The sequence below is a fragment of the Filicampus tigris genome, chromosome 4, assembly GCF_054856515.1.
Source record: "Filicampus tigris isolate MCC_2025a chromosome 4, RoL_Ftig_1.0, whole genome shotgun sequence".
Lineage (NCBI taxonomy): Eukaryota > Metazoa > Chordata > Actinopteri > Syngnathiformes > Syngnathidae > Filicampus > Filicampus tigris.
Window position 1 is genome coordinate 5925885 of NC_141220.1, and position 25429 is coordinate 5951313.

The 25429-nt window shown below is 39.4% G+C and overlaps 1 protein-coding gene across 2 annotated transcripts in view; it reads right to left on the minus strand.

The window, feature by feature from the left end:
- hipk3a (homeodomain interacting protein kinase 3a) overlaps nt 1-25065 on the minus strand; it is a 43838-nt gene extending 18773 nt beyond the window's left edge. For both annotated transcript variants that reach the window (XM_086027870.1, XM_086027869.1), the window contains exons 1-8: nt 24707-25065; nt 17372-18291; nt 17079-17270; nt 16789-16970; nt 7799-7922; nt 3915-4034; nt 2694-2780; nt 832-1016 (exon numbers count right to left, since the gene is read on the minus strand). In XM_086027870.1, the coding sequence (XP_085883996.1) occupies nt 832-1016; nt 2694-2780; nt 3915-4034; nt 7799-7922; nt 16789-16970; nt 17079-17270; nt 17372-18289 (1808 nt within the window). In that variant the 5' untranslated portion in view covers nt 18290-18291; nt 24707-25065. The remainder of the gene's footprint in view (nt 1-831; nt 1017-2693; nt 2781-3914; nt 4035-7798; nt 7923-16788; nt 16971-17078; nt 17271-17371; nt 18292-24706) is intronic.
- Nucleotides 25066-25429: the final 364 nt, after the last annotated feature.

The window sequence follows — 25429 nt, forward strand, 5'->3', positions numbered from 1 at the left end:
GCTTCCCGATTTTTTTTCCCTGTCAAATATTTTATTGGAGGCATTTTATGTTGATATCGCTCATGTGTCTATTACGATACATATTGAATTATAGCCCAGATATCAATATAAAATAATTGATCTCAACCGCTGTAGCAAATAAACATAATTCCAAAAGAATTTGAGAGCTTAGACATGTGGCTTTCACACAGGCCCAAGTTTAGTATTATTTATTGTTTCACTCGATGTAAAAATAAAGTGTCAGTGCAAGAGAAACACTATTTTTTAATAATAACAAAATTTAAAAAAATGAGTAGTAATTACCATTCGCTATTCTGTTACAAAGATTTCGATATCGTCATCGTCTGCAAACATATATTAACCATATATCACGATCAACTGGTTCCACTGGTTCAAAGTCCACAAGTGTGTTGTCTTTTTTACTGCCATTGCTTATTTCAGAGCTCCCGCGATCGTTTGCGCGTCCACCATTATGGTAGAAAAAGTTTCACGACATCTTCCAACGTCTCACGACGTCACATGTATATTCTAATGTATTTCATTGGCTAAGAGACTGAGAATTGGATTAAAAAATAGAAAATGACAAACGCACTCCCAGCTTTAAAGGTAGAGAAACGTAACAGCGCTCTATGGCTCGAGTGGTAGAAATGCGGTTATGCGCTCCTGGCCCTGATGGCTTAATTGGACTAATCCAATACACAATTAATTCTAACATTATGTAAACTTACATTTCAGCAATCCCTTTACAAATACTTAGTATACGGGAAAGAAAAGGACAATATGCAAATTTGGACCGCGTAAAACTGTGTCAGTCAGTTATCAAAGGCTTACTGGTTACTATGTGGGTGGTCCAGCAGATGAGTCATGGTGAGGAAAGGGTGATTGAGTACATTGGAGGGAACAGTTCTGTCCTCGGCATCTATCAACAGCATGCTCTTCAGTAGAGAAACAAACTCTTTCCTGTCCGTTTTCTCTGCCTGCATGTCAGTGTTGTCAGGACTCAACACGAAATTCACCTGAAAAGAGAATTCAGGGAAACATTCAATCCAAATATTTATGAGAATTACTGGAATTTAAATACTGAGGGTAAGGCGATATGGCTGAAAAGTGTGATCATGACATAAATACCTGTATTTCTATAAGTAAAAAGACCTGGAGAAAAAAGAATTTAGGTGATTTTATTTTAACACACATTTAACCTTTAAAGATGAAGTCGACTCAAACATATTTTTTTCAAGAATATGTTCTATGCAAGCCCCGCAAGTGAAACACGGCATTCTGATAAATATTGCGTTTGTGGAATAAGAGTTAATCCACTCATTTTTAGCCATCCCTGGGGATGGCCATTTTGTCACTTCTGTCGACTGAAAATGACATCACAACTGCTCAGGGTTCAGGTAACAACCAATCACGGCTGACCTGTTTTCTGAAGCTGAGCCGCGATTGGTCGTTACCTGAGCAACTGTGATGTCATTTTCAGTTGACAGAAGTGACAAAATGGCCGCCGCCCTGATATATATATATATTTTTAAATGCTTTTTATTAACTTTTAATATTATAAACACTCACAGAGGATAACACACACAATGTTAATCAAATCCGAAACAGAACATTCTCAGCCCCGAGATGGCTAAAAAGTGGTGGATTTTGCTGCTTAACTCATATTCCACAAACGCAACATTAATCAGAATGCCGTGTTTCAATTAGTAAGCCTGCTGGGAACATTCTTGAAAAAAATGTCTCTGGGTTGATTTCCGCTTTAATTCGAGGTAAACGCAACTATGAAAGAGTAAAATAAACTGGTCAATAAATATAAAGACGAAACAAACACTTTTTAAACAGTGTGCTTAGCACGTCTGGGCAATATGGCTGAAAAACGTTTTACAATATAAGTATTTCATCTTAGTCAATGTTGATAATTTTTTTTTTTCCTACGGTATTGAAAATAAGGAAAGCAATTAACTATTTTTGTGTACATTGTAATGTGCAACCATCGTCAATGGTTACATTAACCTTCATTCAATGTTCTTTTGGAGTGCATGCATTAAAGTTAACCAACCGCCTTAAGACTTCGTCATCGTTTTAACGTGCTCATTATTGCTAAAGTCGATTCATATTTTACTTGCCTGATTGTGACGTGGGTGCGATGCTGAGGCTCGGAGCGGCTAGCGCTGGAGCTATTGCACGTCAAAGACAGGGAACTCTTTTACAACTACACCACATATCCGTCCAGAGGTGTTTTATCGGGTTGTACCGAGTCGACTGGTCATTTATTCGAACGAAGTTATGCCAGACTCTAGTTACGCGTGTGTACGCCACACTTCTAATTCGTTTGTTTAGCTATTTCTTCTTTGTGTCCTGAGTCGGTTGCGCTCAAAACACGCTTTTGTGCTCAAAATCTCCTCAAACGTGCTTGTAATGGTGGTTAAAATCTAACGCCACACTGTCTCTGCTGACAACACGAAAAATGCCAGAGTTGGGGTCTGCTTTCAGATTTTTTCTATCGATCAATTTATCAAAGGTATTTTATACTGATATTGAGCACGTGTCCATCGAAAATAGATACATAACGCTATTGAATTATTACTCAGCCCGAGCTGATGGCTATTTTGAGTGAGGAACATTTTATGATTGTTAGGCTTGAACCTTACTTGATCCCCTACGAACACATGGGTATGTCTATCTAGACTTACATGTGCAATGTCATCCAGACAGCTGAAGATGTATTTTCTGGCTTCTTTGGATTTAAGTCCTGTTTCTTTCTCATGCTCTTCTGTTGTCTGGAGAAAAAAAAACATGTACAGAAAATCAAAAAAATAAGGTACAAATATAAAACCTTAAATCTTAATCAGGTTTTTGTGATGCATGTATATTCAAATATATATACAGTATATGTATACATCGCTGCCTCCATCCTTCCCCCTCTCTCTATCCATCTATCTATCTACATATATATATATATACACATATACATATATACACATATATATACACATATACATACAATTATATATACATATACATATATACACATATACATATATACACACACACACACATATATACATATACACATGTACATATACATATATATACACGCACACACACATATATACATGTACATAAATAGAACTTTGTCATTATTTGATAAAACTCTTGCCCATTAAAAAGAAAAAAAAAAAAAAAACTCTCAACTCCTAATGTCTAATATGGCCATGCCGTTTAGGATTTAAGAACCTAACTTAATGCAATTTAAAGCAGGATACGTTCTTATTTTATACGTAGTACAGTATGAAATAAGGTCGCCTGACAGACATTTTGAGCTGAATGTTTTCTTAAAATTATTTAATGAGCAAAAGTGTTTTATAAAATAAATGAAGACAAACTTTTATTTATCTAGTTTTTTTTTTCCTAATGAAAAAGACCTCAAAGTAAGTAACATTCCCTTCCTTTAGACATGGAGAGTCCATTACAATGTAATCTAGGCTCACAATATTTAAAAAAAAAAAGACGTTGTGTTGATGTTGGTCGAAAGCGTTAAAACTGCAATAAGGCCAGCCGAAACATCGAAAACGGAAGTCAAGTTAGCCGTTGCACCACCATGCGGGCTAACTTAAAAGAAAAACTCTACCTAGGCTATTGCATTGGCATCAATGACTCAACGTATTATTTGGTAAGCTTTATTTTGAAGTTAGCCTATGCAGAGGTGGTGTGTTCATATAGTATGTTTGCAGCTTCCTTGACATGTCTGAATGATGGGCCAAGAGGCAGAAAAAAATCCTGTATGTGGTTTTCAACTTCCTCTGCTGCCATTACAGTGAATGCAGGCTAATCACGTTGCCTTACTGTCAACACTCTCTACGAGAACAAGATACAAGGTAGACTTCTGTATATTTTCATTTGTGTGCATGTACTTTAAGTCTCCAGGAGGGGTGAGGAGATTTTGACTCTTTGCAGAAGAAACGGGAGGTCTTGGTGCCCTTGTTGAGTAGGTGGTCTGCAGGTAGGCCTTGGGTCTGAGAGATGTAGCGAATCTGAGCAAGTCAAGACAGAAAAAAGTTTACTATGAAACATAACACACCTGAATTCAAGTTTGGTGGGATGTCATTAAAATATGACCAACAGTAGCTAATGTAATAAAACCATATTTCAAGATAAACACTCAAAGATAATATACAATCCCCTCCAAAAGTATTGGAATGGCAAGGTCGTTTTTTTTTTTTTGTTGTTGCATATTTAAGACATTTGGGTTTCTGATGAAGATAACAAACGTTCATAATTCCTGCTTGTTTCTCTCAATTGGATGCATTTTTTTTGTAAAGTCCTGGACAAAACGGTTTATCAGAATTCATTCCACTGCAGCCATCATGAGTTACATCAATGAAGACTTTAAGAGTAGAAATGTTTAAAACACGACTTATTTGTACGATTCTGCATTTAGTTGAACTGTTTGTTTTGGCCTCTTTACTGCCACTTCTATTCTTTTTCTGCCCCCTTTTACCAGGCTCGGGAATTAGGTGATGACGACCCAATTGGAGGTTGCCGTTTCGATCCAACAGCTACTGACTGCTACATGATTGGAGGCTGACCGCATCCTCGGAGGCGCTGCTATGGAGATTTCTACATTGACCATCGGGCCCCTGCTCACTTTACCGATGTCATCTTCCTGCAGCATTTCATTTGATTAACTTTCACATCACTTTAACAAACACTGTATAGTACTATAATGTGTGTTCAATGTTGCCCACTCGGCATCCATTGCAGCCTGATCATCCTGGAAGGGGGATTGGATTCCCCCATCTGCGGTCCCTTCTCAAGGTTTCTCACTTTTCCCCAGATGGGTTTTTTTGAGTTTTTCCTTGCCCTCCTGGGTTTAAGACCAGGGGATGTCATGTATTTGATCTGGTGCATATGTGAAGCCCTTTGAGACTGTCCTGTAAATAAGGGCTATATAAATAAATTTGACTTGACTAGAAATACACAGGCCATATCACAAGATGCAAAGCACTCATCTGCAAAAAGAATCAGAAGGCCAGGTTAGATTTTGCAAAGCACAACAGAGATGCGCCACAAACGTTTTGTGATGTTTCATGGACTGATGAGACCAAGATGAACCTCTACCAAAGTAATGAAAAGGTCAAATAATGGAGAAAGGGTAATCTGTAAAGCATGGTGGAGGTAATGTCATGGCATGGGCTTGAATGGATGGTTCTGAAACAGGCTCACTAGTCTTTATTGATGATGTACCTCATGATAGTAGCAGCAGAATGAATGCTGAAATGTCTACAAAGCCATTTTGTTTGGCAATTTATTGAAAAATGCATTCAACTTAATTGGGAGAAGCTTTATCATTCAACTAGATAATGATCAAAAACACACTTGCAACACAACTAATGAATTTCATTTGAGGGTGATGGATCGTCTTTGACTTAAGGTCCGATCATGCATTTCACCACCTGAAGGGAGAAACCACCAGAAACAAATACGAACCATAAGAGGCTGGAAAAGTACTATATTTCAAATGAAGAAAGCAATTGTCTGGTGAAGTCAATTGGTCGCAGGCTTGACATACTTAGTCTAAGTAAGGGTTACGCCACCAAATGTTGAATCTTATTCACTTAGAAGTTAATTGAATAATGTCCATTCCAATACTTTTGTGTGATATTCATCTTTTGGAACACAAATACTCAGTATACAACAAAAACAATGGAATTGACCTTGCCGTTCCAATACTTTTGGAGGGGAATGTATGTCATTGTGTACAAACACAAATTTAGGTTTCACAATTTCGAAATGTCCTGTTTTTCTCACAGCACAAACAGAGTTCGGACAGCATTGGACCCAAGATCCTCTGAGCATGCACAAAATGATAATAACTGTGCACCTGCACACTCCATGATCAAGCTTATCGTTATATATGTTGCTGTTGAGTGATAAGCGGTCAGCCGTGGCATTGGGCAGCATATTTTGGGGGGCTCGGAGTGCAAGTGGACCCACGGCTGTTAAAACAAAGCGGCCAAACTGTGTACAAATGTCTTTCTTTTTATGTCAAAATATAGCTGTTGCGGCTTTCAATCAGGTGCATTTTGTACTCTGGAAATTATGTTGGGCAGATTCCTTGCTAGATTTGACTTTCATCATACAGTGAAAAAGAAACATCAAGCAGTCACGAAAATAATTACTATATACAACATAAGTATAAAAGTTGACATTGAAGGTATCCTTAGTACTTGGATGATATCTCCTAGAAAAAATATTTTCGTTTAAGCTTTAAAAAAAAATAATAAATAGGGCTAGGTGATAATTCAATATCAATATGTATCATGACAGACACATGATCAATATCAACAGAAAACAAGTTCGATAGTAAGTCTGATTTGTTTCCAGCGACGGTTGGCCTCAGCCAAGTTGCCCTTTGTCAACGATAGATAGCGTTAGACAGGGTAAGAAGCTTGGTCATGTGGGAGGGACTCAGAGGCGAGCCGCTGCTCCTCAGCATTGAGAGAAGCCAGATGAGGTGGCTTGGCATCTGGTTAAGATGGCTCCTGAACACCTCTCTTTTGAGGTGTTTTGAGCGAGCATGTCCCACCAGGAAGAGGCCCATCGGACGACCAAGAATAAGCTGTAGAGACTGTGTCTCTCGAATGGTCTGTGAGAAACTCGGGATTTCCTTGGAGGAGCAGAACGAAGGGAGAGGGAAGTCTGGGCTTCTTTACTTAAAACTGGGATGTTAGATGGAAAAAATAAATAAATCAGGAAGAAAATCCCCTCCCTGGCATTCTGTGTGCTGCAGGCAGAAGCTACAGTATGGCGTTAGATTTTTCCATAATAACAAGCACGTACGAGGCCATTTTGAGCGAAAGAAACGGGTTTTGCGTGCAGCCGAGTCACCAGGTGCTCGTCTAACGAGTGCCCACCCGAAGAAGAAGCCACTTGAACTAACGAAGAAGTGAGCACATGCATGCACTACATGTTCAAATAAATGACCAATAGCCTCAGTGCAACTCTTGCAATAAGATTACTGTATATTGTGTGTACTAGCCCCATTAAACACCACCGGATAGATACTGTATATGGTGCAGAAGTCAAGGAGTTCCCTGTCTTTGACGTGCTGCCCTCTGTGCTTTTTCGCCGACTGCGAGCCTCAGCATCGCACACAAGTCAAAATCAGACAAGTAAAACATGGATGGACTATGGTAATAACGAGCCCAGTTAAAAAAAAAAAAAAAAAAAAAAAAAAGGTAGTAGACCTGACATGGTTGGTCAATTGTAATGAATGCACGAGAGAGTCCCTAACATTGTACAAACAACGAATGAAGCTTCACGTAACTAACTGTATCAACGATCCTGTTTTGGGGTAGCGTCTTCCCCAAATAAGCATTTACGGCAATGCTTGAGGAGCCTGGATGTAAACAACATTGCACATTACACTGCATTACAATGTACACAAACTGTGTACATTCCTTGACAATTGTTTTACTACCAGATATTTCAAATGAATTTTTTTATTGGGATAGTTATGCTTTGTTGTAGTTTTGTAGTTTGTAGCTGTATTGTAGTCTTTAACCCATTTAATACTTTTCTTCTTTTGATTTGTGAAAAAAAAATAAGAAATCAATCATTTTCAACAGACTGTTATGAAATACTTATATCGTGATACACTTTTCAGCCATAGCGCCCAGCCCTAGTCTATTTAGATTTGTTCCATCTTTACCTCAATACTACATATTTATATTTCTAAATGGTGATAAAAATCATACATATATTATGGAATGTGTGTGTTAGAGAAGAATATTACCTGATCGTATTCCAAAGCACCGGGGTAGAGCGGCCAGCCCAGGAAGAGCTCTGCTATAACGCATCCCAATGACCACATATCAATAGCTTCACAAAATGGCAGGCCCAAAATAATCTCTGGAGCTCTGAAAAGGTTTAAAAAAAATAGAAAAAAAGAATTGGTCATTAACTGGTTAATGTTTGGAGCTGCTCACAACAAATCAAGTGAGGGACTCACAACAGATCATATTACAGGACCTTTCAAATATGTCGTTGATTAATGGTCAACTTATAGGCCAACTATCTAAAGAAACTGCTCAGGGAGGAAGGAATAGATTCTTAGATGTATCGCAGCACGGATGTACAGTGGGTACAGAAAGTATTCAGGCCCCTTGAAATTTTTCGCGGGGGGGATGGTGGGCTGCAAAGTAACGTAAGCATACCGTTCAGCCATTTTCCCCCAAAAATGTGACTTATACTACTCCAGTGCGACTTATGTTTTTTTTCCTTCTTTATTATGCATTTTATGAGTGGTGCGACTTGTACTCCGTAGCGACTAATGGAAAATGGTCTGGAAAATACGGTATATAAAAAGCTCACAACACTATAAAAGTTTCCGATACTTAAAAATGCCACTAATGGTGAGCATGGGGGATAAGTGCCCTTTAAAGAAACCGCATCTTAGGCGATCTCGAAATCGCATTGTTTGACATCGCGATTTCGGTCCCAAAACAATAAATCGTTCAGCCCTACGCGTGGGTCAATTTCCAAATTCAAACAGGACTAGTAAACCTGCAACAGTAGTAAGAGGAAGCTGTATGAAAACAATTGTTTGTTAGGCATGGGAACAGTCTGAGTCATAGTGCTACAAATAGAGCAGAGACTGCTGTGACGACCACAGGGGGAAATGACAGTTACCAGGCAACAACTGGACCAAAGACTATAATAACGGTATAGTATGGTCATAAATGGGGCTACTGCTTGCCATAGTACATGTGTGTCAAGAGGTAGATGTCTATGTGAATGTGTTTCCACACGTACAGAGACAGCTGTTGCTGTAAAGCTTTTGCAGCACAATCTTTTTTCTGGCCCATTTGGCCTGGAAGAGTGAACAACAGCCATTTCCTATCAATTCCACAACAGGAAGAAGCTAGATTATGCAATGTAACAATGACGCAGTTTGTTTTCGATCAATACAAAACAACGTGCAAAATGCATTGTTTCGTGTTATAATCAACAAGGAAGAATTTGATTGAAAATTATTTCTCAAACAACATTATTTATTATTGTTATAGCTCATCTAAGCAGGACAGGATTTATTCAATACACTGCTCGATAACAACATACCCCACAATACAGAGTTGGCATACGAGTCGTGCTGCTTTTCTTTACACTATTTAAATGCGATGGTTCAAAAATCACAGACACAAATTTGCTTCTTTTTTTTTTTTAGGGCACATATCCTCAGTTATTCGCTGAAAAACTCACCCAGAGCAAATTCGTGCCTGAAAAACTCACCCAGTCGCTGTTTTTGTGATCAGGCCAAAGAAATAAATGCATAACATTTGAGCGATCTTTTGTACTTGTGCTGTTGTTGTGAGGTTAAATCATTGATGGTGATGGTGACACTGCCCATGTGTGACGTCACTAGGGGTGTCCTGATCAGATATTAATGTTGTATATCGATCCAAGGAAAAAAACTATCAGATTATTAAGGGCTACATCCCAAATCTCCGATATTAGCACCCATATGCCCTTGATGCAACCAAAATGGCGACTGTATTCCTCCACTGGTTCATATATTACGACCACATATTTAGGAACAATTTGCAAGCATTAGTTTCACTGGATTCCGGTCTGTAGGGACACAACATTCTGTTTTGGACTGCTAAAATCGTCTCGTGCTACGCCGCCATTTTTGGACTGCAAACTTGGAAAATCTCTCCAATTTGAGGTAGGTAAGTTGTGGAAAGATAAAAAATGTGCCGTCTTATTGTGTACTTGTATCGCTAACATTATGAGGTAGAGTACCTATGACAAGTTAATTTTGAAGATATTTGATGAATACGGTTTGATTCGCGCATTTTATTTACAAACAGCCACTCTAGTTAGTATCCGTAAACATTACAAAAACAATGTGTTGAGTTACAAACAATTTCTGTGAAAAATGTACTCCTCCAATACAAAGCGAGCAGGTGGACTTCAGACCAGGGCTCCTCCTGCGTTTTCATTCATCTTTCCTTCAATTGCAACCAGTCGTCCTGTCCTTGCAGCTTGAACCCCCCCCCAACCTTGTTTCACTGTCGGAATTGCATTGGCCAGGTGATGAGCAGTGCCTGGTTTTCTCCACACAAACCACTTACAATTAACACCAAAAAGTTCAATCTTGGTCTCATCAGACCAGAGAATCTTATTTCTCATAGTCTGGGAGTCCTTCATATGTTTTTTGGCAAACTCCATGCGGGCTTTCATGCGTCTTGCACTGAGGACAGGCTTCCGTCAGTCGGGCCACTCTGCCATAAAGCCCCGACTGGTGTAGGGCTGCAGTGATAGTTGACTTAGTGGAACTTTCTCCCATCTCCCTACTGCATCTCTGGAGCTCAGCCACAGTGATCTTTGGGTTCTTCTTTACCCATTTCACAAAGGCTCTTCTCCCACGATTACTCAGTTTGGCTGGACTGCCAGGTCTAGGAAGAGTTGTGGTCATCCCAAACCTCTTCTATTCTTAGGAACCTTGAGTGCTGCAGAACTTCTTCTGTAATCTTGGCCAGATCTGTGCCTTACGACAATTCTGTCTTTGATCACCTTGGGCATTTCCTTTGACCTCATGATTCTCATTTTCTCTGACATGCACTGTGAGCTGTATGGTCTTATATAGACCTTTCCTAATCAAGTCCAATCAGTTTAATCAAACTGGAAGAACAGAAGAAATGGTCGGCATGTGAGTTAAATATGAATGTCGTTGCAAAGGGTCTGCATACTTATGACCATATGATATTTCAGTTTTTCTTTTTTCATAAATTTGCAAAAATGTCTACATTTATGTTTTTTTCAATCAAGATCAAGATGGGGTGATGATTGCACATTAATGAGAAATAAAATGAACTTTTTGGATTTTTGCAAATGGCTGCAATGACACAGAAAGTGAAACATTTCACAGTCTGAATACTTTCCGTACCCACTGTAGATAGGTGCGGCTTATATTGTTTTTTTTGTTTTTTTTTCATTATTATTATTTTTTAATTTTTTTAAACAGAGTGGATGCGGCTTATATACAGGTGCGTATAAAATAAACAGTTTGATCGAGTTGGTCGTATTTGATCGATATCGGTGTCGGAAGTGTAAAGGTAGTATTGGGACAGCCGTAGACGTCATGACAGCTTGTTCTAGCATGTTTAGGTTAGTAAGCTTGTTAATATTGACGAGTAACATCTAAAGGTGGTTTGTGTTGAATACTTCACCTACTGAAAACAGCTGTTTATGTATAATAGGTTCATGATTGTGTACTTTGCAGATGTATGGTTTTGATATTTAATCATCTCCTTAGTGTAATTGATTTGCCACCCTCTCGTGGCCAATTACAAGCCATTTTTGTTTGGGGGTTAGGAGGCATAAATTATTCTCTGTATGGCTTGGTAGCCACAACATTTTACTAGCAATGACTCTACGTGGCACTGGGTGGGCATTTGAAAGCACAAATCAGCATGAACCATCAACAATGGTTTTAGATCGGATTCCCATTCCAACTTTTCCATCTACAGAATCACAATGAGTGGCCCAGTCTCAATTTGAAAAATAAATAAAACAGAGAAGGGAAACAAAGCAAACACAAACAAATCAGGTGCCTGCATGTACATCGTTTCCCCAGGTTACCCAACAGTGTCATGAAAAGCAAAGGCCTCACTATTCCCATGCTATAAGCGCTCATCACAAAACAAACAATACTGTAACAGCACGAACACATGCAAGCCTGGCTCCAGAAGTAACTAGTCACACTAGAGAGCAACTGTTGGGACAACACAAACATTGCTGCAAAGTGAAGATAAAAGATTACAAACATTTACTTTGTGTGTTTATCATTTGTCTTTCACCAAAAGCTATTAAAAGAAAAAAAAAATGACTGGGACAACATGGACCATCCAAGTTTAATCACTAAAACTAACTTGTCTTTGCCAAATAAAAATTCCACCTGACTGTTGTGCTAGCACAACATGTTTATGAGTCTGTTAACCACATCTAGAGGTGGGCGATATATATCGTCATCGATATCATCGTCAATCTTGCTTTCACGATGTGTAAAAGCTACACAAAGTATGAGGGAATGCTGAAACCCTCATTCGGCAAATCAGGTTGCATTGACGGCAAAGGAGCAGGAAGTGGTAATCATTAGACGAATCAGCGGGCAGGACCCAGTCACGTGACTCTGTCCGCAATGCAGCCGCTCTGTTTCAAGTATGGAGGAATGTCCAGCAGGGAATAATAGCAAGGCGCAGGTCCACGTTGTCCGTAGTCTGTAAATGGTTTGGGGTTGAAAAGACTGACGTCAGTGCGAATAACATTCTTAGATATGCCAAAACGGTCACCGGGAAGAGCAATTCTGTTCCACCACGGGCCATATGGATTACGAGGAAAACTTGGCAACCGCGCAAGCATGCTAAACAAAAGCTTAGTAAACACACGCACTCAGAAAACAGTCGCCGAGTTGCGCCAACAAACACAAACGCACTCATGCACACACACGCCCAGTACTTTAGCGAGCAAGTCAAACGTGCCAGCCTGAATGTTCGGTTAACATTCAGCTTACACGCTTTTAGTCCGCATCATTCATAACGAGCCTGTATTCCTGAGGCATGTTGCGCATCTACGGCGGCTTATGAGTATGACGCCAGGATACACCCAAACACGAATAAAGTCACAAGTCTACATATCACAGTGATGAATGAGTAGGAAAATGCACTTTTTGGTAAGTTGCAGGTTTGTTATTCAACTTTGGAATACGGTGGCCAATGTATGAGAATGGGTGTTGTCATGACAACGTCTTTTTTTTCTCTCGCTGGATGACACTTCTGTCACCCAATCACATATTAAATACATTTATTTCCCATTCTGATTGCTGTAGTTAACACCCTTTTCTCATTCTAATTGTTCTGGCAGTTGGCAGTGGTACACCAGTACTTACTACAGCTCAAAATGTCATATCATTATGGAATAACAGCAGAGACATTTAAATGGCATAAATATTCCCAATCAATGTAAGTCTATACATATTTTTTGTACTATATTGTTACATATTGTCGTAGAATATCATTATGTTTTGCAGAAGCTGTGTTAGCAATTTAAAAGAGATGTTCACAAACGGCGTCTATCCTCAATTGGGCTGTGAAGCAAGTGCAGATTTAAAATATTTTTTGTAGAATATCGTCAAATTATCGTTAGAGTTTTTTGAAAAAATAGAGGTATTTTTTTTTGCCCATATTGCCCACCCCTACACATCAAGCAACAATACCCAAAAGAGATAAAGTAGAAAATGAAATTTATCTTCAGTTTGGTCTGTCTACAACTGTGGCTGTGAGAAACGTGATCACCTCATACGTCAGTGACATTGTATCTCAGGGCAAGTGCTCAACTTTCTGCAACACAAATACACACTGACTGCACAATCCTATTATGGATGTGAATGTGTGAATTGATGAGACAGTTGCAAATATTTATAATTGACATTTTCAAAGACATATGAAAGACAAAGAACCGCAGCTTACATTCACATACCCTTATGCAAGCAATACATCAATTCAAGGGGAAACGCACTTTGCTTCTTTGTGACATAAAATCAAAATCTTGTGTGCTCAAACAGTGGAATAAGGACAGACAGTTGAGTCGGACAAAAAAAAACTCAGATCACAGAGCTTTCTGAACATGCCAAGTTGTCTTGCCTTCCACCTGATCTGCTTAGATGAATAATTTACATAGCCCAGTGCTCCATTTACATTGTGTGAGCTGTTTTTTTCAACACTAACCTCCAAAGGATTGTACCGTCACATCTACTGTGCCATGCTACCATGGCAACAACAATTTAAGTTGATTTGTGTTAGTATTTATTTTTCCAATGTGTACTATAAGCAAAGCTCTTGTAGTGGTTTTGAAAAAAAAGTTGCAGGAAGTGGAAGCTAGAGGTTTATCAACTTATAATTCAATGTATTAATTAATACAGGCAGTCCTCGTATTACGACGTACGCGACCTATGACGTTTCCATTTTACGACGCCCGAGCCTCCTCCTCCATTTTGCCCCCAGCGCCAAAGTGACTACGTTTACATGCAGTCAATATTCGGGTTAAGATCAAAATTCCAATTTCTGAAACATTCTGAATATCCCGTTTACATGATTAAGTGGACAGAGTTGCTCCGGTATTTGAATAACCCTCAATGTACGGCGACGCATAACGTCATGACTCAAATGGACATCATTTCCACTTGTTACATTCAACCGTCAATAAAACACTTGATATTCACCACATGAATGAAGCAGCCGGTTTCCTCCTCGCTCCAAAAGTGTGTTTTTGTGTTATGTCTCTGAGCTTGTTTACCTCTGCTTGGGTATTTGCGGTGGTTGCGCGCCAATCACTGCACTTCCGCAAACAAGCACTTCCTCTACTACAAAGACCAGTATTCCTTGCGGTTGTGCATACACAGAGTGTCTCGGTCGTGTCTGTGCGCGCCGGCGGTATCTATGCTTTTTTCGCCCTCCTCTCGTCCTTATGTTTTTATCTTAATGTATTTTTGTTTTTTAATACAAAGTATTCTGACGTAGATTTCTACTTAAACGGTGAAATTCGACATACGCCGAAATTCGGGTTACATCGCCAGTGTAGGAACGGAACTCATTCGTAAAATGAAGACTCCTTGTAATTTACTTTGGGCACCCCTGCTGAAACAATTATAATCGGGAATAATATTTGTTTTCTAAATTAGTTTTGAAAGATATTTTTACCCCCTCAGACCTATACAGCTTTGTAGTTCAAGCAGGTTAAGCAGCCAGCCTAGTTGCATCACAATTGTTCAAATAAGTAATTTGACTTATGTGTTATTGACTTTTTGTGAAGCGTTTTAGTTCATTGTGTAACCTGCATGAAATATCCAACCTTTGGAGCTGGTACACAGTGGCACATACATGAGCACACCCAGGCACACACAGGAATGTCTAAATGTTTTTCTTGGATCCAAACATGGGTTTTCACATACCACACTCTTCAGCATACTGCGTGCTAAGTGACCTCCCCCATCACCAACCCCGCAAAATCGTCCCCTTTTCATTAAGCAGTGGTGCCATTGCTCAATATCAAAATGCAAACAAACACAGAACCAGACGTACTCGACAAGCACAAGTGCCACATAAAGCTGCATGTTACGCAACAACTAAAGTCCCTGCTCACCCCTGTCTCAGGGTGGAGACGTGAGAATCTGGCTTTCACTATTTGCAGTACACTTTTTATTGTACATTTCTGGTGAAACAGGTTGCTTCACACATATGTCGAAATTTGTGGTACTGGAGATAATGAGTTTTTTTTTCTTTATGTCAACAAATACTACTGTCCCGAACAAAGTAAAATTGTGGGTTTTGCCACCATACACAAACGTGTGTACAATGTTGCACAAGTGGAAGCAATAGTTTACATGCTTCCAATCAATCTACAAGCTAAGACTTGTTGGCGAGAGCGCAAGTGAATAGAATGGCTTGCCTTTTGCACTGTACTTGTAGCAGAAATACTTTGCTTTGGACAATGTGTGATACAAACATTTCTCACAAGGCACATGACAAATAATTTTGCAAGTAAATAAAACATAGCCATCAACAAGTAACACTAAATATAAAACTGATAATCCATATCGTAATTTGACACGTTTTTAGCAAATTTCCTTTTAAGTGGATTGGTAACTTTGAGGTTAAGGAGAGGATACACAAAGTGATTTATGGTTTTGTTCCTCACAATCATCTTAGTTACTTCCCTGTTATGCAAGAGCAAATACAAGGTGTGACTTGTTGAACCTGGATGGGACATACATGAATTCAGGCATACAAACAGCAATGCAAACATACAAGACAGAGCAGGGGAGTAACAGCAGCACAAGATAAATCAGTGACTAAATGAAACTGCAATGTATTCACAATTACATATGTGCAGTGTATGCAGGTTTATATATTTCATTTATCTTTTCATAATACTATGTCCAATGCACCTACCTGACTTAAATCCGGTTCTTTTTATTGAAGAGTAATAGTAACATGACATTGCAGGTTATGATTATAGAGCTCAATTACACACAATATTGTTCGAATTAGTCAATCTGATCTTTAAAGAAATAATAGTGACTGCTCACTGTATCGTAGTAAAAATAAAAATAACCAAAATATTGGCTCCAAATAAGATGTTAAAGCAAGTCCCACATTACAGATCAATAATTAACTCTACAATATTCCTGGGAAAAGCAGCAGCTCACAGTGACAAATGAATGCATTTTCCTAATTCAGGAGATTTTTGCAACCCCCATCATAGGTCTGGGAAATTAATCGAATTTTAATTGGGATTTACATTTTGGATTCTCTCAATCTTATAAACGTTATAATTGGAAAAAGAAAAGAGCTATGACTATGCTGAATGGCGGTGTGTGTGTGCAAGTTCCCGATGTTGTGAAAGTGCCCAGAACGTACCATGTTACTGTGACGTTATGTCAATTTATTAATTTTATTAATTTAAAAACAAAACAAAAAAAAGAAATGTTTTCCCCTCCCCCCAATCCAACAGCCCGCAACCCTCCACACTGATTTTGATCAGCTGAAAATGACGTGATAAAGACGATTTTCCGAGGGATCGGGACATCCCTAGAAAAAGCAAATTTCAGACACTTCCCCACTATTAGTCTGTTCATTTGCGGTTCCACTGTGCCAGTACAGCGCGCAAGCCTATGTCATTAACAACAGGTGTTTTTGACTAAAAGTGCACGCACGGCCTCACCTGTAGTATCTGGACTGTAGGTAGGTGGAGCAGACGGCCTTTGAGACATGACTGGCGGAGCCAAAGTCAATAACCTTAACTCTGTATGGCTGCCTGGACGGGTCAATCAGCATGATGTTCTCGGGCTTCAGGTCAGCATGAATCAAACCCAGGGATTTCAGTTTCTTTAACGCTGTTGCTACCTACAAAAACAACATACCAAACTTTTACTTTGAATTACAGGCTGTGATTACTATTGAGGATTCTTTTGAATTGGCTTTACGCGCAAAAGTCAACTGTGTGCGCATTACCTGCAGCAGTATAGGTCTGATGATTTTGAGTGGCAGTGGGCTGAACTTGTTCTGCTTAAGGAAGTCATAGAGGTTTTGCTCCAGCATCTCAAACACCAGACAGGTGTGACTCCGGTGCTGAAAGCTTTCCAGAGCGCGCACCACGTTGTGTTCATCTGCGTTCTCACTGCTCAACCGAGCAAGGATCTCCACCTGTTGACAAAATGGCATGTTGAGTGAAGAAATTTCAAAACAAATTCGACATGCATTTCTCCTAATATATTAGTCAAAGTAACATTGCAATGAATTCTCACCTCAATTTGTCCCTGACGTGCATACGATGGGTGGTTCTTCAGAATTTTGACAGCCACCACATCATTCGTTCCCCTCTTCCAGCACTTCACCACCTGACCAAAGGTGCCACGTCCAAGGAACTCCAACACCTCGTAGCTGTGTTTTGACGAGCAGAGAACCTCATGCTGAACTAACTGATAGTCACCATCTCCTGTCCCGGATCGGTTTGTGGTAGCCGTCGCCTCAGTAGTGACGTTAGACCTGATTTTTGTCCCATTCGATTCATTCCCAATGCCATCTGATTCCCCCACCTTGTCTTGAGAAGGCAGCGTCCCCTTGCCCCCTGCTTTAGGGACATCATGCTTCCCTGTTTGCAACATTGTACTGGACGCAGGCAGTGAAGGTAGATCAGATACCTCCTCCACTATCTGCATGGTTCCAGCACAGCTGTTATCCTGCCGTAGTTCTACAACTTCACCTCTCTTCTGTTTGCATTTCCGGTTCACACCTGAGTCTAGGTTTACATGTCTCCCACCTTCTTCTTTTGTGCCCCCTCCCTCTTCAAATAGTCTCCTTTCCTGCGGTCCTTTGTTTTGACAATGAGACCCCTGATCTTTGATGCCAGCAAGGCCTTTTCCTCTCCTCTCCACAGTGTGCAATCCCAATGGACGAGGGCGCCTCTCCTCACTTTCTTCAATTGCTGTTGCCCAGTGCAGTCTCTCAAAGTCATCAACTGTTGATGGGAATACGTTGTTGGGGTAGGCAATCCCGTAGTTGACTCCAATCACATACGTTTTAGGTGGGGGTTGTATGGGAAAGGCTCTGGTGGTGTTATTACTGCGGTGGGCTTCCCCTGTGCGTTTGCTGTTTCTGGTTCCTAAGGCACTTGTTTGAGCTGAGTGCATGTGTGATGGCTGAATCAAGACTTGTGAGGCCATACCTGAAAAAAGAAAAGTAAACTAAATCAGTCATATTAATTCCATCAATCACTTTTGGGAAGGAAACTTTTCTGTTAAAAAAAAAAAAAAACACCAAGAAGGCCTGGGACAAGAAAAATTGCTGTCTTAGGGTTAGAGGCATGGTACACGCGAGAGTTTTGATAGTTTTGGGATTTTCATTATAGTGAGGTTTTTTTCATTTAGAGATTTTTTTTTATCTAGTTAATTTTAATTACTTTTCAGAGCTGCTTTGTTAGTATTTTCAAAAATGTTTAGGTTTGGTTTAGATGTTCTATTTTGTGTCTTACTAGTGTGCAAGATAAAAAAAGAAACACCATGTTAAGTATTGTGTTGTAAAAATATTACATATACATCCACAAATAAAATACAAGTACTGTATAGCAGTCCACAGACTTAATTAAAATAAGTGCAGTGCATAAATCGCTTCTACAGTTAGATACATCACAACCCGAATTTAATAAAGCTAGGGTGCCTTGTTTGCCAAGCTGCCCGCTTCTAGAGTCTATTCGTGTCTTGAATTCCTGTTGACAAGTATTAAACCCCATTGTTCTAGTTTTATTTAATGTAAATATATTTTTTTATATGAACCAAACACGGAAAACACTTCTTACCAAGTGTTGCGTTTCAGGCTGAGTAACAGTATGACAAAATCAGGGGAGCCATTCGAATCAAAACATGCTCAAAACCTATGAGCGACGTCATCTGATGCCGCTTTACTGGTCGCTGCTAGATGATGTCGCTTCTGTGCAACACACATTAACAGGACGACAACTCCCAATCAACTGTTTGAACGTCCGTCTTCTGGCTAATACCGAAATAAATACATTTGAAATTACATTTAAAGTCAACACCAAAGAATCATGTATTAAATTGCCAAAGACAAACACGAAGGAAATTTTCGCTGTGGTTAAAGTTAGTTTTGTAAACGTAAAACGTAGTTTCAGTTTTATTTCTTTTTTAGCATTTTCATTGTTATTATATTTCATCAATGAAAATGTTTTTTTTTCTATTTGACTTTAAATTGTTTTGTGAGTTTTCGTGAATTAAAATAGTCTTGGTACACCGGCCAGCAATGATCACCTGTCACCCACAGGTCTGATGCATATTACGTCTGGTGTTGACCCAGAACTTTCTTGTTGTGAGACGTCAGGGCTAACCAGTAGCCACAGTGCTGCTACCTCATTCAGTAAAATTAGGTTATTGGCAGCATTAAAGCAAGCATTCTTAGAGTAGCTGAAAAGCATAATATTGCACGTGGCGATAAATGTGTGGCAATAAATGCAACCAACCGAGAAACATGATTGTAAAAAGTCGCCTCCAAAAGCCGAAATACCACAATCTCAGCACTGCACCCCTACAACAACCAGCTGAAACACCTTCCTTGCATAACTATGGAAAATTCTAAAATACAGAAGACGACTATTTAAAATCCAGCTTTGAATAAGGCCTGGCAGAACAGACAGTTGGTTCCTTTGCGGGAGTCTTAAGATCCACGACAATGACGTGTAAAAACCGGTCTATGCCAGCTGGATTGGAAGCGGAGCAGGACTTCAAATTAAATGCGACAGTTCATCCTTTATTTTTGTAATTCTTGATTATTTTTGTTTGAATATACACATTGTGCAGAGTGTTTTATTGGGCAGTATTTAATCCTGAAATTACTTTTAATTACACGGGTTCGTGGGTACCACTTTTAAGTCTGTAACTGGGATCTAACGTTCTCGAATGCATTTAGCAACATCAAGAAAATAAAGGTGTCTCCCCAAGTTTTGATGATTGCACAGGTTTTGCATTGCAAATGTATTTATGTGAGTCTACCCCAATTGTAAAATAAAAACCTGTCATTTTCAATTCACTACAAATGCATTGCGAGTGAGGTGCATAGTAGATCTTGGGGGACTGAGGCCGGAAATGGCCATTTAGGATTAACTCAGCAGTGCACAGCTCAGCAAAAACAGTGTTGATCATGTTTGACTTTAATTGCACTTGAAAGATGAAGCGTGTTGTGATGGTAATAATTCAGGGACAGAAAAGATCAACTTGTGACGACACTTCAATGAGGTACTGTGTCCTAATTGTTCATCGATGACATGAAGTAGAGAAAATGTCATTTCTCCAATCATTCATCGCTTGTTGCTCACTGGTTGATCTCCTCGGCAGTATTTCTAATGGGAGGAGCTTACACATAAACAGAGGAGCAAAGAACGAGGAGGTTGCAAATAAAGCAAGGTTTAAGCCTCAAATGTTCTTTGTATGTGTTGAAAGAATAAAAAGTTATTTTACTAATATCGTAATTATACCATTGATTGTCTAATTTTGTTTACTATTGTGACGTTGTTTTCAAACTTTAATCCGTGATTCCAGAGTTTTGAATCGTTTTTCCAGGTGACATTCAAAAACAACAAAAAGTATTCGGGGTTTTAACAAAGTTGTTGCAAATACACACACCCTGTCTAAAAGGCTGAGCCTACATGGCGCTCTTAGAGGAAAGGGGAACTTGCACACTGTAATAGGAGATGAGGAAAGCCTGTTGTAATGTAGCGTGTCAGTTTCACACCAAGTAAAACTGCCAAGCAAGCAGGATACAAGGAAACGCTACACCATCAGGCTGCGTATGACTTATAAATTAAACCAGAATAGACTTCAAATCTCAACAACAGAAAGACCGTTCAAAAAAAAACAAAAAAACATTCTGCTGAGCCTCAACATATTCAGATGGCTCTTTATACTAAAAATCTGAAGCTTTTCATCAAAATGTGTTTCACAATTGTGTATTAACTATGCAATGCTAAAAATAAATTCAAATGAACTGTCATCCAAACACAGCAGCAGCAATAATGGAACACAGCACAAGTGCCACATCAAGGTAACCGTGTTTTGTTGCTTACACAACAACAACGTGGAAGGCAACAGTCCAAGCCAGGAACGTTTTAGTCAAAAGTGACTAGTATAGCATGAATACAACTTTACATAGATAAGGATATGTTAATAATCTCACCTGGCTTTGAATTCATTTCTTCATGTCAAAGCTGTGTCTGCATGTCCGTGTGTTCCTTTCCTTTCAAACATGTTAATTTGAGACTTTGAACATTGCCTTGACCCGGTCAATCACAATTTAATCAGAGAGGCTAGCTGTAATAACGGTAATGAGTAAAAAGTCCTGCTCTGAGCAACACAGAAAAAAGGACTTAAGATTGTTCTTGGGTTTCACTCTCTGACACCTGATGATGTCAAATTGTCACACTCAAACACTGTTTTGTTTGAAAATAAATGCCTGTGGGGAGCCAGCGGCGTTCGTTCCCAACTACTAGAACGGTCTCACACAGGCTCAGACAGGCAGATTGGGCGTGCGTTAAAAACCACCTGACCAAAAAGCAGACACTGACTTTTTCAATATGGGTTTTGATGTTTTCTCACATAATTATGGTTGCTAGAGTGAATATAAGAGGTCCTAACACCAAAGTACAAAAGCCAGCTTTTTGTGATGAAAAAAACAAAACATAATAGATCACTCATTTAAAAAATGTTTTCCACTTATGTAAATTATAACCAGTACGCCTAAATACAAAAACTACTTGTCTTTTGCAAAACAGCTTTGAATCTGTCAGACTGCGAGGGCATCTGTGCACAGCCCTCTTCAGATCACACCACAGATTTTCGAACACATTCAAGTCTGGACCTAATACATTGGTCACCACCTGTACAAAGCAGCCAGTAATCACCAGAAATTCCTGCAGTGCCTTCAATTTTGCTGATGGCCTCTTAGCGGCCTCTCATTTTTTTCTCATAGTATTTCTTTTAGAGGGGCATCTAGTTCTTGCAACTGTCACTGTTGCGCTATATTTTCTCAACCTGATGCTGACTGTCTTGATGTATTCCAAATTATATTTCATGCCTCGAAAATCTTTTCTACGCTTTCTCCTGACTGCTAACTTTCATCAATGTGATGGTTCCCTGTGATGCTCTCTGCCCAACCACAACCCATGGCTTGTGCTGTAAGATGTAACTACAAAAATGTCAGGTAAAGCATACTTGAACATCTGAACTTTAGTTGGAATCAATCAAAGGTACATTAAACAGTGGCTTATAGTGTGCTTGCGCCAATTTAACATGAGTTTGAATGTGATTGTTTGATTGGTTAATTCTGAATACAGCCACATTTCCATTCAACTGAGGGTGTTGTGCACGCTTGAGCAACCACATTTGTGTTTTTCCACTTCCTTCTATAAAAGATTTCCTTTTCACCCCAACTGACTTGCACAGGTCAAAGGTCACAGTAATAATGTAATAAATGTTTTGAAATCATTTATTTTGCGGTCTTTTTTTTCACACCACAAAAATCTGGCATTTGAACACTCGTGTGCAGACTTTATCCACTGTTTAAAAAAAAAAACAGATGCCTATCAGATGCCTATCAACTATCACTTCAAATGTAAAACTGACCTCAGACCAAAGAAATTATATCAGCACACGATGACGTCCTAATTAAACTTAACCAGACTGCAATCTACCCATCATTTACTCTCCCTTTGGCTTTTTGTGACATTTCTTTCTGAGAACCATAGTCAGCAGGAGGCGTTTGAAGAAGAAGAATGTGAGTGAGCAGACTAAGTTTCAGAGTAAGATTCTAAAACAATTAACTTATTCACTGCCAGACATTTTCAGACCCTCTTGTACCCTATGTTTGAAAAAATGTGAAAAAATATATCAATAAGTTCCTGTGATTTAATGGCTGGACTGTGAAAAGACAAATATATTTGTCAATGGCAGTGAATAAGTTAATATTAGACTAATTAATTTCTACTTATCCTTGACCAATAAAAACATGAAAAAATGTAACTAAACTATGTGTGAATCTCTCACCATCCCGGGGTTTGATTTAATTGTAATTCAGGCTAACAGTAGATTAGGTATTGGATGCAGCTTGAGTACTGCATATTGCTTTCTATAATTTTTATTCACTCACTACTTTTGAGCCAGCTTTTGTAATAAAGTAACATAAACGTTGTTGATGTGATTTAATATATTATGCTACAGAGAGTGAAACAAGGAGTTGAAAGTACAGCGGTACCTTGACTTACACAAGTTTATGACTAACCTCATACGTAACTTTACTCCTATGTCAAATTATTTTTCCCCATATAAGAATGGGTGGATTGTGGCATTCGCTAACAGCTATCTAGCGGCTCTGTATCTCAAAATTTTGGCCCACAACAAGGCATAAAATAAATTCAAACACTGCCTATACATTAGGGGTTTTATGATGCGCGTGCTTTGAACTAGCATGAATTATTACAAATGTCATTGATCATTCAATGTCAAATTTAGTTTGAAATCTGAATAAATGAGTTGACCAGCTGCACGTTACCATGCTCAACTATGAAGGTTTCACTTCAAATATTAATGTGTACACTGGAAGCTACACACAAATGAAAAAATAAAATACAGTGAATCCATGATGGTAACTTATTTTTAACTACATCCACATTCAACACCCACAGCTGCAGGTCTGGAAGAGTATAAATAGTGACCTGATACAACAGGCTAAGTAAGCAGTAATGCAAAAAAGCCTCCACCATGTGCTACTCAGGAGCAACTATTTCACCTTGTGTGTCATTGCCATGTGGCCATGTCCATCAGAACTTTGAGGGGCACTTGCTTACTTCCCCACTCACACACACGCACGCACGCACGCACATAAACACACGGCAAAAAACATATGTATATCCCCTGTCTGCTAAAAAGGTAGCCGATACCCCACAGCTCGGTGACCAGATCCATGCCTGAAATGGAGAGCCACGTGGGTACTTGTGGGGATGAACACTTGTCAAAGAATACAAGCTGTCCACGCAGTTCGTCAGTGATCAATCTAGGACACAGTAACCATATGGGAGGGGTGGTGTTGGTGTTTGTGTGTTTGGGGGAAGGGCTGCAACAGTCTGGACACCTGTTGAAAGCCATGTTATAATTAAGTGACAGACAGCTCGAGTACTAGTGTTACTTCAATAGTTTAAAAAAAAAAAAGGACAGAGTGAACTAATTAGTACGCACGCACTGTACTTTATGCGCTACGTGAGCAACTCGTGTTGCATAATACGAACCTCTTCATTTCAGTTTATTCACGAGTTAGTTCCTGACCATTTTCGCACCAACATCAAGTTTGTCAGCTGAAACTAACCCAAACAAATAAACGTTAACGTGTATATGCTTAGCTGTACTTAAATGACGGCGAGTGGTTCGCGTCAAAGCTAGCCTGCTAACGCAAACACAGCGAAGTTGGCTAGCTTATCTGTTAGCAAACAAGCCAGCAATAGGCGAAGTCGTTTTGGTGCACCAGTCAACACACCCACCAGACGAATATAATTAACACAATGAAGTTTTAATAAGGTGACTTACCTTCAGTAAGACCCGTAAACCAAATTAGTCATCGCGTCAATGAGGCAAGCAGCGAGAAGCCACGCCACCGTCAAACCCTGCATTGGTGTTGCTGCTACTGCTGCCATCTTGTTCGACGTCAAGTACAGCGCTCTGACTTTTTTGCACATTTGAAGCTCCAAATAACTAGCAATTGCCAAGGTCAGCCATGACCTGCGGTTTCCCGAGACGTCCCGCGTTTCGTCGAACGTTGGTTTTGAGTTTGTTCAGGGCGAAAAATCGGCGTTTCTAAACTTGTGCATGGTAATACGCCTTGTGGGGGCTGCTGCTAGCTGTTGCTTCCTCGCATGTGTGGAATGTTGGGTAGGGTTAGGGGGAGGAGAGGACGTGTCGAAGTGAAATGTCAGCGAGTGACAACTGAGTAACCCAGCAAATGACTTAATCGATATATAATTTATTCTTAATCGATCCAAAAGCTTGTGTGAATGCTCAAGGGGAAGCAGTCACACAATACATTACAGTTATTCATAACAAAATCGTATATTTGGTTATAATAAATACAATAACAATAATAACTTATAAAGTATATTTACAAGAGGTGGCAAAAGTACGCACACTCCACTTCAGTGGAAATACTGTACAGATGTTTGTGTAAGAATATAAAGAAAAAGTCAATGGTAGTGCCTAAACCAAAAGGTACTGAATCAATTTTTGTACGTAAGAGTGAAAACGGAACGTTGAAGA